The sequence below is a fragment of the Rhynchophorus ferrugineus genome, unplaced genomic scaffold, assembly GCF_030347505.1.
Source record: "Rhynchophorus ferrugineus isolate W39M unplaced genomic scaffold, kcgeb_rfMv2 rfM2, whole genome shotgun sequence".
NCBI classification, from domain to species: domain Eukaryota; kingdom Metazoa; phylum Arthropoda; class Insecta; order Coleoptera; family Curculionidae; genus Rhynchophorus; species Rhynchophorus ferrugineus.
This window is the reverse complement of record NW_027472581.1, coordinates 70,731,707-70,748,667: the sequence shown is the minus strand read 5'-3', so window position 1 is coordinate 70,748,667 and position 16,961 is coordinate 70,731,707. Positions and strand designations below refer to the sequence as shown.

Here is a 16,961-nt window from a genome sequence, read left to right as displayed (position 1 = left end):
AATTTCTGCGTGGACTTGCTAATATTGCTACTGCTGAGTATTCGCTGTCATACAAACGCTTATAAAAATAAAGATGGGAACTAGGCCAGAGATAATCAGGTTGAAGGCTACAAGATCTGGAGACCACCTTGAGAGAATACTTCAACCCCATACAATGGATACCGTTAAATCATTACTCTGCGCCATTGGACAGGAACGGATGAAAGTTCCATTTGTCTCTCTAAATGAAGTTAAAAAAAAGTAATATTAGCGCAAAAGACGTTCCTGGTTTTGACCTTATTACTACGAAAATATTAGTGCAACTTCCAAGAAAAGCACTAATTGACATTCGGACTACAATATATAGCACAAATGTAGAAAGTAGATTAAGTAATTATGATTCCTAAACCAGGAAAGCCATCTCATGAAACATCGTCATTATCGGCCAATATCACTATTGCCAACAATATCCATATTATTGGAAAAACTTTTAATGAAAAGAATAAAAGCAATCATTGAGGAAAAACATCTTTTTGGTCATCAATTTGGTTTCAGAAAACAACATTCTACGATCGATTAGGTTAACAGAATCACCAATGTCATAGAAAAATCACTAGAAGAAAATAAAGTTTGTTCTGCAATATTTTAGATATTGCTCAAGCTTTCCATAAAGTTTGGCATGAGGGTTACGAATATATAACTGATCGATACATCAGAGTCAATGAAAAAGATGCCTACTCTGACTTGACGAAAATACAAGCAGATGTGCTGCAGGGAAGTATATTGGGGCCAGTACTTTATTTGCTGTACACTTGAGACTTGCCTACACTCAAATAAAATGTTGTTGATACATTTCCAGATGACACAGTAGATAACAACACTGAATCAACCGAACAGTTGCCGAAACAGATATTTTCGACATGCTGAACAGAATAAATAATCAAAATAATTCAGTGCATATTGACTTCACCAACAAAAGAACTAAGCACAAGCCAGTATATATAAATCAGCAAGTAGTTCCGTACGGAAAAAACAGTCAAATATCTTTGCATGACCCTTGATGTTAAACTCATGTGAAAATCATGTGTGAAACATTATAAGTACAAAAAAATATACTGGTTATTGGGTAGATATTCAGCCCTGTCAGTATATAACAAGCTTTCGCTTTACCAATAAGCCTTGAAACCAGTATGGACTTATGGTTTTCAACTCTAGGGTTGTACCAGCTATACCAAGGCAGTTGTACCAAGGCACTGCGAGGTATTGGTGATATCCATGGTAAATTTGTAACAACAAGGGGCATAAGAACTTGGAGATAGAAACTGTCGATAACGTTATCAAGGACTATGCCCAAAAACATGAACAAAGGCTCCAACGGTACCTCAATATTGATGTTCTCCAGATCCTAGATATTGATGGCTTAGTTAGAATGCGAGTAAAACCATGATCTAATTCAGTAAAGTTATAAGTAAAACTTAGTGCACATTAAAAACTGTGACATAAATATTAAACCCAAAGCGTCTATCATAGAAAAAATACTTTGTAATTTTAAGCCGTCGCAAATTAGGATAAAAACAAATGGTTTATTAGTATTAATTTACTCAATTGCTATAATAAATAATAAAAAATTATGTAAAAACTCTGTTCTCCGAAAAAAAAATTCAAAAATAATATTAAAACTATGTGTAATCTAAAAATAATGCAAGAGAAATACTTTTAGTGCAATTAGAATACAAAAAATCCCTAGTAATTAGCTAACATTCACTTTATATTAGAATTATTCAATTATAATGAAGTAGAATCGCTATGCGACAAAATTGATATAAAATAATAGTTTAAAGATGCTACGGTGGAGTATTTTTCAGGCCTTTCAATAAGCCAGGAATTTTATATTAATAAATATAAAGTCATTTTTACTGCTATAAATTCATTTTTTCATTGTTTTCAAAAAATTCTGGAAACTGATTGTAAAACCTAATAACTGCGGATAGAATAATATTTAGATATTGAGATGACTTGTTATCATCAGACTCTGACAAAATACTTGTATTTTTCAAGTAACTCGAATCAAGAAGAATATATCTTGGCCAATATCTTTCAAACAGCAAAAATAGCATAATTGCTCCAGTATTTTAGAGATATTTATATGTTTTAATTGCGTATATATGTTGAGAGAAAATAACGTTGAAAATGTGTTATTAAAACTCTAATTCCTATAAAAATAGAAATAAGGTTTTTCGTCGTCACTTCCTAATCAGAATAAGAGTAATTACAATCATCGTATATTATCAATAAAGAATAAATTTATTTATACCGTCAACACAAGGTTCCACAGTTCTGGTTAGTGAACCGTTTCTCCTGTGGACCGGTAGTCAGTTAGAGGGGGGTTGAGCGAGTACAATGAGCACAGCAAAATTTCACTACCTGTTAGGCGTATAAATTGTAATGTTATTTTTATAGCAATGCTTTTTCAGCAAAAATATAATATGATATATAAATACAACCACAGATTATGCCGAACTGTCAAAACAGAATGTTAATAACTCGAGTATTTTCAATCACTTTTAACACGCTCACTCAATGACTAATTAAAAAATAGAAATAGAACTAATCAAAAGTTTAGAATCATCAACATTTCCAGCCGTAAGCTAATTTATTAAAACTGAAAGTTAATTAATCATATCCACTTACACATTATCTCATTGTCTTAAATTAACGTTGGGAACTATCGACTGAAAAGAGCCGAAAAGTCAAAAAAATAGCGACTGAAAATAGTAATTACTATTTTCAGTCAAATGCACGGTTCGACTGTTTTTTTTCCATTCGTGATGTCAGACGATGATGTACGAATTCTTGTCTGTATAAAATGTGAGATAGGAAAGGACGGAGATAAATGCTTAGAGAAGTTAATTTTAAATGTCTTTATGTTCTCCAATTGTAATATAAGCGAGACAGAGATGTACATATATTAATTCACATGATAACTTTAAAAAAGAAAAGAAAAAAAAATTCTATTATCATGTAATAAACAATATATTTTTAAAGAAAGTAGGATTACTTTTATACTGAATGTTCTGTGGATGTGTAAAAAGGAATGGAATAATAACACCACAAATGTTTTATCATGTTTTAATATATTAATTGCTATTTTTAAATAACATAATAAATATAAATAGTACAATATAACTTAATAAAACCTAAGAAGTAATGATTTTCAATAACCATAACTACTAAATAAAATGTAAACGTATACCTAATCATTGAAAAATCTAATCCATGATGAACCTAAAAATGATCGTACAATAACTATCAGACCCTTTTTAAATAAAAGTTTTATTTAGTTTTGAACAGAAATATTTTTAAATTACTGTGAATATTATCATGTTCAACTTTTCTCCCGTGAAGCGATCTTGAATTTCGAATTGTGGAACTATATTTGTATTTTTTGAAGTAAGAATGGAAGATACCTCTTTTGTGATAACTTCTTGTATCGTCTCAGCATTATTTGCAATACCAAATCCTGCTTTTTTAAATCTAGGATCTAAAAATGTGGATTTCCCGCATATCGTATTCATTTCTAAAATTGCCAATCTTTTATTGAGGACCTCTAATAGACAATTTTGTCATTTTTCCCCATTCACTTGTTAAAATCATGAATTTGATGGAATGTTGCAGTCCTTTTATTAACCGTATAATTAAAGACATCGTTGGAATATCTTTCACCAGATAACTCGGTGGTCATTATTTCAATGGGCTTTAAAAGTTGAACACATTCTGTTAAGATAGTCGTTAACAAATAAAAACTGTGGTGCTCTTCTTAATAGCCAAGAAAATATGAAAGTAGAGTTTTCCTATCAGAAAATATATTTATTTCAAATATTTAATATACTTTATTCACCTCTTTATCGTTAATATTAGTAGTTAAAAGAAATGTAACAACTGCTGCTGTAAAAAACTCTTCAAATCTTTTAGATCTATGCAATTTCTGAAACTCTTGGAACCTAATTTTAGTTTTCGAGATTTTAGGAAAAAAGTTTCGACAAACAAGAGGCTTGGACAAAAATCGTGAAAGTTTATCAAAAAAGTATTATCTATTATACCAGTCCAAAGTATTACCTATTATTCCACTCAAAAATATCTTACTATTTATCATTTACAATTTAATTTTTTTACCCTCGAAAACTAGCGTTCCTATGCTGCTATATTAATTTATAATATATAGTTATTCACAAGCAAACTACAAAAAAAAAACATAAAACCACATATATTACTATTATTATTATATAAATCTATATAAGCATAAATTCGACGCATTACTTTCAAGACCGCGGCTAGGACGGAAGGCCAGAACGTTAAAAATCAGTCGAATGAATTAGTAGAACCGTAAATAGTAACTAAAAGTAAACAACTGAAATAGTCGATAGTAAATAGTAATAAAATCAGTCGGACCGAAAATAGCGACTGAAAACAGTCGACTGAAAATATTTACCAGTAAAAACAGTCGAACCAAAAATAGCGACTGAAATAGTCGATAGTAAAAAGTAGTCAATTACTGAACAGTCGATAGTCGATTTCAGTCGATTGTTCCCAACACTATCCTAAATCATCATTAAATTGAACTTACTCTATCTGATATTTACAAACACATTGCTTTAAAATTTTATTTTAATTAGACAAAAAAAGAATGATCCCACATGAAAATTTAAATTAAGAATTCCATGTGTTACGTATAAAGACTCATCCAGTTAGGTGTTGTCTGAACTCATTACCTAAATTGATTACGCAACAGAATACTTTATAAATGAAAAACTTTAGGAACACTATAAATGTTTTTAAAATAAACATATTGAGTAAAGTAGAAGAAATTTCAACAGTCCCTCGATTGCAAATAGATAATTATAATTCCAATCGTCAATTGTGCAGTGATTGTTTATCAGCACAAAGTCCAAGCTTCTATTCTGTATGTGTGGGAATTAACAAAACACAATTTTTAACAATATCGCCATAGAAGATTACTAACAATTAGCATCTAAAACAGAAATCCCTATCCCACTAAACATATTTACCAAACCTTGCTGATTATAATTTCTCATATATACTTCTTATTTCAACTAGCATGAGTATTCTTACTTACAACGATATAGTGTTTTTTCAAAACAAATTCAAACAGTTAATTGTTTTTGCGACCACCACTCACGGCTCAACCAAATCATATCCAAGTATGATCTCGGTTGACAATTGTTCTCAATAACTACAACCACGACACAATCAGTCTCCAGTCTAACACATGGTTCGAAATTTCATATAATTCCAACTATTAGAATAAATGTTTTAAATAAATAATATATTTATATAAAGATTTAATAATTTTGAATTGACAAAACAATGTTTATTATTCTCATAATAATATAACATATATAGTGAAAGTATCATGCTTTTATGGGTTTCCTGATAGCAAAAATACTGCTGAAGCTACATTGTTACTTGGTAAATGTTATGTATGGTGTGCACCGCGAACTTAACAATAATTGCTGAACAAACACCGATGTTGTACTTTAGTATTCCAACTAAAATATGAAAAGGAAATATGAAAAGATAAATAATAAGATGTCACATAGCTCATATCTTAAGGATATAAGAAGGACTGGAGGAATACTGTATACAGATGTAAAATACCATCATAATGCATGAAACATGGGTCCTGCATTAAAAACCTCGTAAACTGAGTATACTTCTTGAAGCAGAGTGATTGTAAAAATTGTGAAGAATTTTCTGAAAAAAGTATGTATGTAAACCAGAAACTTCAAGCATGTTTTTTTAAAAGTCAAATCCAATACATGATCTTATTAATTTAATTTTAACCCATGATAAGTAGCTGTCTTGATTATTAAATATTTACATTACATTTAATTTTTGAACAATCTTGCATCATATATTATACAAATGATGGTAAGGGCGTGAAGCCTTATGAAATAAATAATCGAGGGCAACAAATAAATAAATGGCACCCTGTCTTATGAATAAATTCTTCGAATAACCACACATAAACGCAAAATCATAACGGAATAATTCACAACTGGCAAGTTTATATTTCGAACCTTAATATAAATCAGATGTGAGGTTAAGACACGAGGTATATTTATCGTCGCCGACGTCAAATAGTCCGAGAAATTTAGGACGAATCTGGTTGGTGTACCTAATATTCCGGGGTAAACGTCGCGCAATTTTCTCCAGTTCTCCTAATTTATAATTGTAATCCAGCCCCCTTGTTGAATAAATGTTTGCTTAGGTTTATGGGGAAAACTGAATTTGGCGGGCTTAGTATTGCTTGCATGTAACTACATAAAACAACGAAAAGGGGTTAGATCGAAGGCGAGGAAGGGAGATTAAATTGATTACCATATTCGATTTCGTTATTAACGATCTTCCAGAACCGTCTCTTTGGGAAATATTGGTTCCTAACGGGACTATTGGGGAGTAATAAACAATATCCTCACACCTAAATGCTTTAACTACACCAACTATAATACGGGCCGGTTTCCAATATAATATATAAATCCTCTTAATTTTTATGTTATTAAAATTGTTTAAATTCCATTTGTTAGCATTTAAATTATTCTCTTTATTTTTTTTTCCAAATATATTTTAGTTTAATATTTGTATTAAATATATTTGAAAATAACAAACTCTGGTCATTTACAAGACGCTTTAATTTTATACTTTAATATAAACAATTCGACGACTAAGGTTCATCAAATGCTCTCAAATATTGACGGTGAAGTCGATATTAGTAAAAGCATGTGGCAATTTCTGCATCAGTTTATGAACTTATTAACATGTTGTACCATTAAAAGAACCATTTAAAGAAACAAAATTATAAAGGAGAAATGCGATTAAGTGATTTTCCAATATGAAACCTGCCGTATCTTCAAAACATTGCTCCCTCTATCACTTTTTTAGATCACTGACACAGAACCTGGAACATCCGGCTGTCAAAAGATAAAAAATTGATCAAATTGATGGAAAATTGGAGATCCGTACAACTTCAAAAAGATAATGATTAATCAAAAAAAAAACGACAGAGCAAGTCGTACCTCTATTACTTCCCAACTACCTCTAGTACTACTTCTATATTCATATATAGCCGCTGTGGTGTAACACCATGCAATATAGTACATTCTGTTGAATATTGGCAAGACTGCTATAATTCGACACGTATCTATTGCTCAGCTTACGTTATTGTAGATTATATCTCAGTTATTATACACTTAACGGTTAAAAGAAGCTCTCAGTGACATGTATGATCAAACTTCGGAAGCAGACAGATTATTAGTATTTGGTCTTCGGGAGCGCCTGTGATGAAAATAATGTAATGACAGCATACCCAAAACTCAAAGGACTCTCCTTGAGCGAAACCCAAAGTCAACTGACAGAGATCGACAAACATTAAAATGGATTATGGCCAGAAAACATAAAACGGCCGCGGCAAAAGTGACAGCAGAGCTCAACACTCATTTGAACAATACTGTTTCGACAAAAACAGTACAGTACAAAGCTAACATTCATGAAAGGGCTGCGAAACAATTTATAATGGAAGCCAACACTAAACTGTGAAAGAAGTCGTGCAACGATCATAAAACATGAATACTAGCTCATTAGAGAATGCGATTTGGTCCAATAGTTTTGAACGACTGTATTGTAGTTTTCAGTTACTTCACCCATTCAAATTATTGACTAGATTAATGCGAATTAATAAATCTACATCCTCAATGGCGAAGTTCTTACTGTGATTAACATACAGAATCTGAAATATTTCAAGATGATAATGTGTTTATACACCTAAGCAAAAAGGTTCACTCTTGGTTTGAAGGATCAGAATATCATCAAAGATTTTCCTTAGCCACAGTTGAACAATTATAGGGAGTTGCAGATGTCCGCCTCCAATATCACTGAAGCAATTGGCGGTTGTTCTGGTACAAAAATGTTACAACACTCCATTAAAAATTATTTAAACACTACGAATCTATTCCGCAAAGAATTGTAGCAGTTTTAAATGCAATTTGTGTATTATTAACAAATAAAATATATATGTGTAGGTCATATTATGTTGTTTATCCCCTGCAGTAGAAATAACGCTGGGCATAATGAATTAGCTGAGTACTAAGAAGTTGTTTGTTACAATCCCGTCAATATTTCACAGCAGATAAACTATATATAACTATATATAATTAATTAAACATAACATATAACATGTAAATTTAACAATGAATAACTATATCAGATTTAAGTAATTACTAATTTTTGTTATATTGCTTTATTCTTGATTTATTAAAAACTTTTTGATATCTATACATTAATATGTAGTAATTATTTCAGGTGATATTTTAATTAGTCTAGCTTCTTTATCTATATTCCATTAGTATGAAATTTAATTTAATTGATTTTAATAGAAATACGTACGGTCTTGACACTCTCACGCACATTCTCTGATCTTTTATTATAACTCATTTCAATAATTTCTTAAACAGTAACATCATTTAAGCTATCTGAACAATATCTATGAAATATATTTCTAATGGCACGTTCAACTGTCCAATAATGTAAGGTTGATAACGAAGGTGCATTATAAACTTGGCCCTTTTTATCTGTTCATTTGTTTTTCCTCAAGAGCAATGCTAGTTATTTCGATTTAAGTTTCTTTATGACAAAAGGCATTCTATATATATAGCTGCCATTTCTAAAATAAATCAAATAAATACAATGAAAAATATTAAAGCTATAATATTATCAATCTACAATATAGAACCCTAAGTTACTCATTATTAGTAATTTCGTAATACTTATTCGTAATTGTTTATAATGGTGTTTCTCCTCATATTTATACTTTATACATTTCTTCATATACATTAAGAAGAATATAATGCTGTTCGATAATTGTAGTAATTATATAAGGTTGGCAGTTATGAGTATAGTTCTACATATAGTTCCTACAACATATGTAATATGTCATACAAATGCCTTAACTTATTTGCTCTTTTAAAACTGTACAAATTTAATGGATAACAATATCATATTACGATAGAATATATAGAACAATACGCAATATTACGCAAAAAGAAAACTAATCGAAAATACTTTGAATGCAAAAAACAGCAAAGAAGATGTCGGCTGATATTTTTTGGTCAAAGGAAATGTTTTCATATATTACATCCATAAAGGATGAAACATTTTCCGATCGTAAGGTATAATATTGAATAGTAAAAGATTTTTCGAGCTATAAGCTTTTTAAATACAATATTCAAATTACAAGTGTAAACCTGATATATGGTAATTAATATTTAACCGTACATTAATATTTAACCGTAAAAACAGCAAAGAAGATGTCAGCTGATATTTTTTCGTCAAAGGAAATGTTTTCATATATTACATCCATAAAGGATGAAACATTTTCCGATCGTAAGGTATAATATTGAATAGTAAAAGATTTTTCGAGCTATAAGCTTTTTAAGTACAATATTCAAATTACAAGTGTAAACTTGATATATGGTAATTAATATTTAACCGTACAGTATGCATTTACTACTAATAATATCAACTGTTACGGTATTAACATACAGTAACATACATCAAATTCTAATCTAGGGCAAAAGGGAAAGTTACTCAGAAAAACGTACATCAGTGAGATACTAAATATATTGAGTTATAATTTCCAATTTTCTATGGAACATAAAACCTTTATTTAATTACATTTAATTCATTGACAATTATCTAATTTAGTATCAAATTATGGTAAGTAGTAACCAATATTCAATCTCATTGTATGGATTTATTAAATTAAAGATCTATTATTGATTATTAGTATCAAGTAGTGATATTGCGGTGCTAGCATACCATCTAAGCAACTACAAAATGTATTATACATGCTACAAGCCAACTGATCACAATCTGGTATAAGACAGAACAAAGAACAAAGAAACTCATTTACTCATTTATTCAGAGAATATCACAGCAATGAAATCTTGACAGCTATATGTATAGGCTCGCAATTTCAACCTTCTATGAGACATAAAAACTTACTTTATAAATCAATATTTAACCCCGCGTACATCTGTCTGTTTATACGCCATACATAAATGTCAGGATAATTGTACTGGCATCATAAATCCTGGCCTTGTTAATAAGACCCGATTCAAAATATAAACTTCCTGCTGGTTAATTATTTGTATACACCTTACCATTATACGAGGGTTTCCTTCAGATTTATTTATAAGAGAGACACATAAGACAACCTATTTATAAGTAAGTATTTTACTAAGTATTTATTTACATCTCTAATAATTTATTTCACAGTTTCCGTTCTGACATTAATCCCCGTGTAATTTTATGGTCCGGGATATGTGTACACGTGTTAAGTGTAACTTGATTTACAAGCTGAAAATTTGATTATGATGCCGCTTAATCCACTGTGGGATCAAAATATCCCGAATATGTTTAAGTGTAATCAACGGTCTACTATAATTATTGTTGTAGATTATCATTTTATCGAGCAATTACCTACTGTGTATTGTTCAAAATGTACTCGTTCGTTAATGAGAAGAAAGTTTTTTTATTCAGAATAATAAAACTTATTTTATTTCCAGGGTTACGAGGGATCACTTTTGAAAGTCACAAGCAAAAATGGAAAAACAGCTTCAGTAAGTATATCTAAAAATTATTTACATTTAAATTTAATATTAATAAGAAACAGCGCTATTCTTTCAGGCTGTTATGAATGATCTTCACACATTGTTCAAAGAATTTTTTAGTCATCTTTTGTCGCATCACGTACACAAGAAATCCCCTTTAAGTTGATGCCCTATTTTATATTCATGTCCTAAGTTTTCCGGTTTCGCAATAAATAATTTTTAAATAAATAAATAAAATAAATCATATGTTAACTTGTATTCAATCGACAGGTGCCAGAATCATTTTTCCATATGATGGAAATAACCATTTGAACGACTTCCAGTTGAGCTGTAAGCTCTTGAGTTTGCGTTAGACCTTTATCCATCAAAGTTTGCAATTCTTCATCCTGCATCAAACTTCAAAATTTCTAAACTATTCAAGTCGCGACCGATCGTCTAAAGTCGCCTAATAGTTGCAGTTTCTTTAAGCATAGTTTTTTCAAGTTTTCCTTACAACATAATTTTCCCTTGAATCTTTAACTATTTGAATTTTATAAAGGCGGATATAATCTTTTTCTTGTACATATTTAAGTGAAACATCGACTTAAGAATACCCAAAATGACTGAATGTAAAAATAGACAACAATCAAACGTCATGTATCAAAATTATCCACAAATAAAAATTATTGCTGAATTTTTGAATTTTTCTATTTGATGCAAGTTTTCATTCGGAAAAGGTATATATACAACGCAAGTAAAATTTCGAATCTTGCTCATAAGCTATACGAAGTTAATTTTATTTTAGATATATTTTTCACTTTTTGTGATCTTTTCGCTCCCTGACTTCACAGTCATGTTCCAATATTTCTCTATTAAATTATCAAATAAAAGTAATAACATGTCATGTACACATGTTACTATATTAATTGTAATATAAATTCTAATGGAATCTATTGCAAAAAGTAGATTTAAGGTCCCTATGTATAATTAAAAAGTATATGTCTGTTAATTTTCAAATTAACCATCCATCAAAATGAAGGGCATTTGCATTGGTTTCAAGAAATACCTACGGTCTTCAAATAAGAAGTCATAAACTTCCAAGTAACCTCATTTGCTGCTCCAGAAAGGTTCAATCTTCTCTATTTTTTTACTTAATCTTATATTATACTTATAATATATAATACTTATTAGGCAATATTGCTAAGTAATTACCTTCAAGCTTTCATCTCGTTGCCATGAAATATAACACATAATATGGTTATCATAATCATCTCAGTTATGCCAATTAGGTGCCGAAGCTTCTATTTGTAATCGCTGCAACATTTCGATGTTCTTTCTTCAAACACTCCAAATATAATTGTAGTACAGTTTTGCTAACTGGCAAACAATCTGTCACTCTAACATACTTCCCGATTTTAGAGTTAAACGTCATCCATGAAATGCAAATTTAGATAATCCACTGACTGTAGTTTTTATGTTGTTTACATATTTGAAAAACGTCCATGTAAGGTTAAAGTTTTTTTGTAAAACTCACAAAGCCTTTTTCAAATTATTGTGAACATCGACTAACACTCATTCCTTTATCATCCAACCCTTCTATGTAAAAAGTGAAAAGCCTTTTGTGAACTGGCTATATGCATTTCCTAAACTTTTTAACAATTGGATTACATTAGAACGTCACGCAATTTTCTAAAAACATTTTCACTGAATGCCCATTTTCACAAAATGCTTCAACACTTTTGAAGCAGTCTATTTTTAAATTTAACAATGTGTTATTCAATAAAAATTATTTTTAAAATTAAACTTTCAAGACTGTTTAAATTGAATTAGAATATTAAATAACACTAAAAACTAATTAAAATGTACTAAATTCTAATAAGGCGTAGAGATTGGAGTCCATTAAAAAAACTATAATATAGTTTCCGTGGAGAAGATTTTTTATTAATCATAATTTCATTAATATTTCGATTTAAAATTTGTAATGTTACAATTAAATTATATTTATTAGGTGGCCAGTGAATTTGTACCTACTTACCATATTAGCAATCAACTACACGTAACAATTGATCACCCAATAATAAGTCTTGTTTTTATCAAAGCAACAAATAACATTCCCAGCACATGGATTTTTTTACGTCCGAAATAAATCTAATCCTCTTAGGAATAAAATGTATGTAGAATCTTTTGAAAAGCCATTCATTCAAACGTTTTCGAACCGAACATATAAAAAAACTAATATGGATGAAAAACCAGATTTCATCACGCTCCAAAATCAAGATGTGACACCTTAGAACGGAGGCGAAGAAAAAAAGAGGCACATAATAAAAAATCAAATTTATTCATATAAGGATGTTGGCGGGTACATGGCCTCTCTCAAACAGGCATCCGATGTCAGATTTTCCTGCTGCTTGAATTTTTATGAGACGAAAAAATTGGCATGGCCACAGTCGATCGTAATTCTGTTGGTAGGTGATTTTATATTGCAGGTTAGTAGGTGGGAAATATCCTTTTTTATATTACAATCCAGAAACATTTTATTAAGCTGCTTTGTTATAAAAAAGTCTATATAGAATACTTCTTACTTTTGAAATTTTACCCTACTGATTTTTACTATCAATCAAATTTATTATATATTTTTTAAACAGGTATACAATAAGTTTTAAATCACATTACACCCAAATATGTTCATTTAATTATTCCAACATAGTTATAAATATAGAAAATAAGAAAGAAGAACTGAATAATCGAGGTTTTCGATAGTCAATAAAGTGATAATGCATATATGCTGACAAAATGTCATAAAAACTAAACTTGTTTTATAAAGAGACGAAAAAGCACAACAATCTTTCTATTAGATTATTTTTCTTATATATTCTAATTCAATTATCTCCTATTGGATTCCAAATAATGGTATCAGAGCAGTTATATTTGGAGATCGAGATTATAACTACAAAACCTTTAAAGTTACTGCTTATTGATATATATTTTCCTGAGGGCTCCCTCTTCAAGTGCATTCGAGACTATAAACAATTCTGAGTTTTTACCAAATTATGAGTAGTCTACTCAGACTCTTCAACCTTTCAACAAGCCATAAAATATCTCTTCACCGCCGATCCATCAATCATTCAAATTCCAGATCTCTATAATCATAAAGTTAAACAAATATCTGGACGCAAATATGACAATACAAATAACATGCTATACAATACGTTTCAAAGTCAGGCTTCACAAAATTAATCTCTTGTCAGTACGGTATATTCAGTGAGAAAGTTTCAAGGTTTTATAAATTAAAAAAGTGGTTATAGAAAAATATTTATACATTAAAGCTTAGACGGTTTTATGGTTTTTTATAAAATACCCTCCAAATATTTTTCATCCACCCTTACTCATTGTTAAAAAAAAGCATAAGAGCATAAAGCGTGCGTACTGTGCAAATTCTTTGTTTATTATTGCTGTTTTTATTATGTTTATTTATTATTATTGTTATTTATTATTATTATTTTTTTTATTTCCTGGGTTAGTCCATTACCCAATATTTACTGGATAAGTCCAATATCTGACTATTTTGCTTATTTAAATAACCTAGATCATGTCACTTCTGAATTCGCCACTAAAGACGGCGTTATTTAGTCTTCACTGACCAGGAAAACACTCAACACTCATCTCAAATTTCATTCATCCAAAGTTCTTAAAACATAACCATTTTTTCTTTAAAGATTGCACTAATTGAACTTTGTAAGGATAAAATACAGCAGCTTGACGAAACTGTTTACGTTAAAAGTGTTCTGGATCTTCAATAACTTAATCAATCCCCTCATGCACATCTTTTTGACGATGTACTCATGTAATTACCACGAGCAACAAATATTGAAATTATTCTCAACAATCATCTCCAAACCAATACTAACTGATCATGACGCAATGGTCAACTTGTAGCACTTGGGATGTATTTCAAAGAACCGTTATTTGATTGCTAACTAGATCTGTAATAAAACATAACAATATTATAATTATATAGTATATAATTAGCAATAATATTAGATATTATTTGGCGCATCATAGTAATCTTTCTTTGTTTGATTATTTAAATTGTTTAAATTATTTGTCGACTCTATAGATATATTTATTATTTTATTACATATTTTACCACTATGATAATATTTCATTTGCTCTAAATGTTACGTTCATTTTTATCTGAAAAATAATAATTAACATTATTAGGTTACTCTGTTTAACTCTCTGTTTAAACATCTTTACATTTATATTCTTTTCGAAGAATAAACCACTAATCATTTTTAGATATTTTTAGGAGCAATAAATATATGTAAATTATTAAACTGGTATAGTCAGTTCAAAACAGCAGTGGACTCACGTCATCTGAATTGATGACGTCAAAACGTCGCAATGTTGTCGCATCAACTTTGAGTTTCAGTTCATTTTTGCTTTGACATGCAACAAAATTCTAATATAAATAAAATAATTTAACTATTAAAAATACAAAATTATAATATTAAATTAAAAAATCCTGTTATAAAATATAATTTATTTTAACATTACAGTACCTCTAATGCATATATTATCAAAGGACTTAAAACTACAATTAATACGACTATAAAAATTTGTAGATTAGGGTTGTGTTTTATTATATTTATATTGTTTTATTTTCCATACCACCTATGAACTATAGTTCCAGGCGCGTTTTTTATGTAGTGGTATCCTGGAGGCGTAATACACCTATTTAACAATTATATATCCAAGTAATACGTTTTACTTTCATTAAAGGGCATATGTACGCTTAGTTCTTATATCCTTCGGTATTTCTCCTTAGTTTGTTCTGTTACTACCTGTATACATATTTCTTGATAAAACTAAATCTAATCACTGCATTCTCCTTAATGCATTTGCTATATCTGCAAAACAATTAGTATTCTTGCTCTCTTCGCACATTTTAACCCAATGCTCATATATATTGTGAACAATTACACACATATTTGTGCACATAAAACTTTGATATTCTATAATTAGATTTCCCACAGTTATCGCATATTAATTATATCTCACCATTAGTTATTTTTACTGTCATAACCCTGTTTTGGAAATTTTCAGCACTGAATCATAATACCATATTTAGAAAGCTTCAGTCAAGTGAATAATTGATCTGTAAAGTTCCAATCTATCTAAGATTTGTTAACAATTCCATCACTTGTCATTTTCTTAATGAATGTGCCTGATCGAGTTCATCCAAACTGAAAGTGTTATAAACAATTCTTATTTGCATCACGAAGAACAATATATCTGTAATGAATTATTAATAAATGTTATAAATAATAAAACCTAATGAATGTTTATTCCAACGTTTACCTTTTTCTATCACTTGTCTTAACTCTATTTTTATTGTCATCCAGCCATGAGTGACCCTTGGTTGATATCTTTCTGGAATATTCATATCTCATCTAAATACATTTATTGAAATAATAAGTCTTCCTTAATTTTTTATATGCTTTTAAAAATTGTATTCTTTTATAAACAATGTCTCAAAATTCCATTCGACCTCTTTGTAAGTTATCTTTACTCCATTCAAATCCTATATTACCTAACAGTCTATGAAAGGATGCTATACATCCCTCAAAGAGCTGCATATCTCTAAGATGTCTATGGATTATTTTCAAATTAACAGTTTCCTCTGAAATAATTGTATTAAATTAAGTTTGTGGCGACCGCCACAACCGGTTGGCAACGCCGGTGGATTGGTACCATGCAGTTCCAGGCTATAAAAGACCATCACGACGACGTCTCGTTCTCTTTTCTTTTCTTCATTCCCTTGTAATAGTACCACCTCCACAGCGCTACCGTAGTTCCTCTACCTAACCTAATATCCTTTCAATTCCCGTCGACCACGTGTATCATTTAACATTGAAATAAGCAGTATTTCTTCAACCAGTGTGTTCAGTTCTCGTGCAAATTCCTTCCAAAAATAGTAGTGAGTGTTCTGACAAATAATCGCAGCGGCAGCCACACATTTCGACCGACTGACCGACCCAACAAACATTCCTACAAGTTTATGTTCAAAAAACTGCTCACGTACTTCACACAAACACATTGAATTACACTCGTTATAGGTTCTAGAGGAATATCGCGTTGTATCACTTTATTTGAAATATAGTACAGAGCATCAACAATGGCACGCAACACCTTATTTTGGAACCGCTGAATGATGGATATATTAGATTGTCTAGCGGTACTCCATAGTAGGATTCCATATGACCAAATGGGCTTGAGAATAGACTCATACAGCAATACCTTGTTATCTAATGATAA

General features: G+C 30.1%; 1 protein-coding gene across 3 annotated transcripts in view; it reads left to right on the top strand.

The window, feature by feature from the left end:
- cpo (RNA-binding protein) overlaps positions 1-16,961 on the top strand; it is a 555,476-nt gene that overhangs the window by 475,421 nt on the left and 63,094 nt on the right. For all 3 annotated transcript variants that reach the window (XM_076394570.1, XM_076394569.1, XM_076394568.1), the window contains exon 3: positions 10,620-10,673. In XM_076394570.1, coding sequence (XP_076250685.1) covers positions 10,620-10,673 — 54 coding nt within the window. The remainder of the gene's footprint in view (positions 1-10,619; positions 10,674-16,961) is intronic.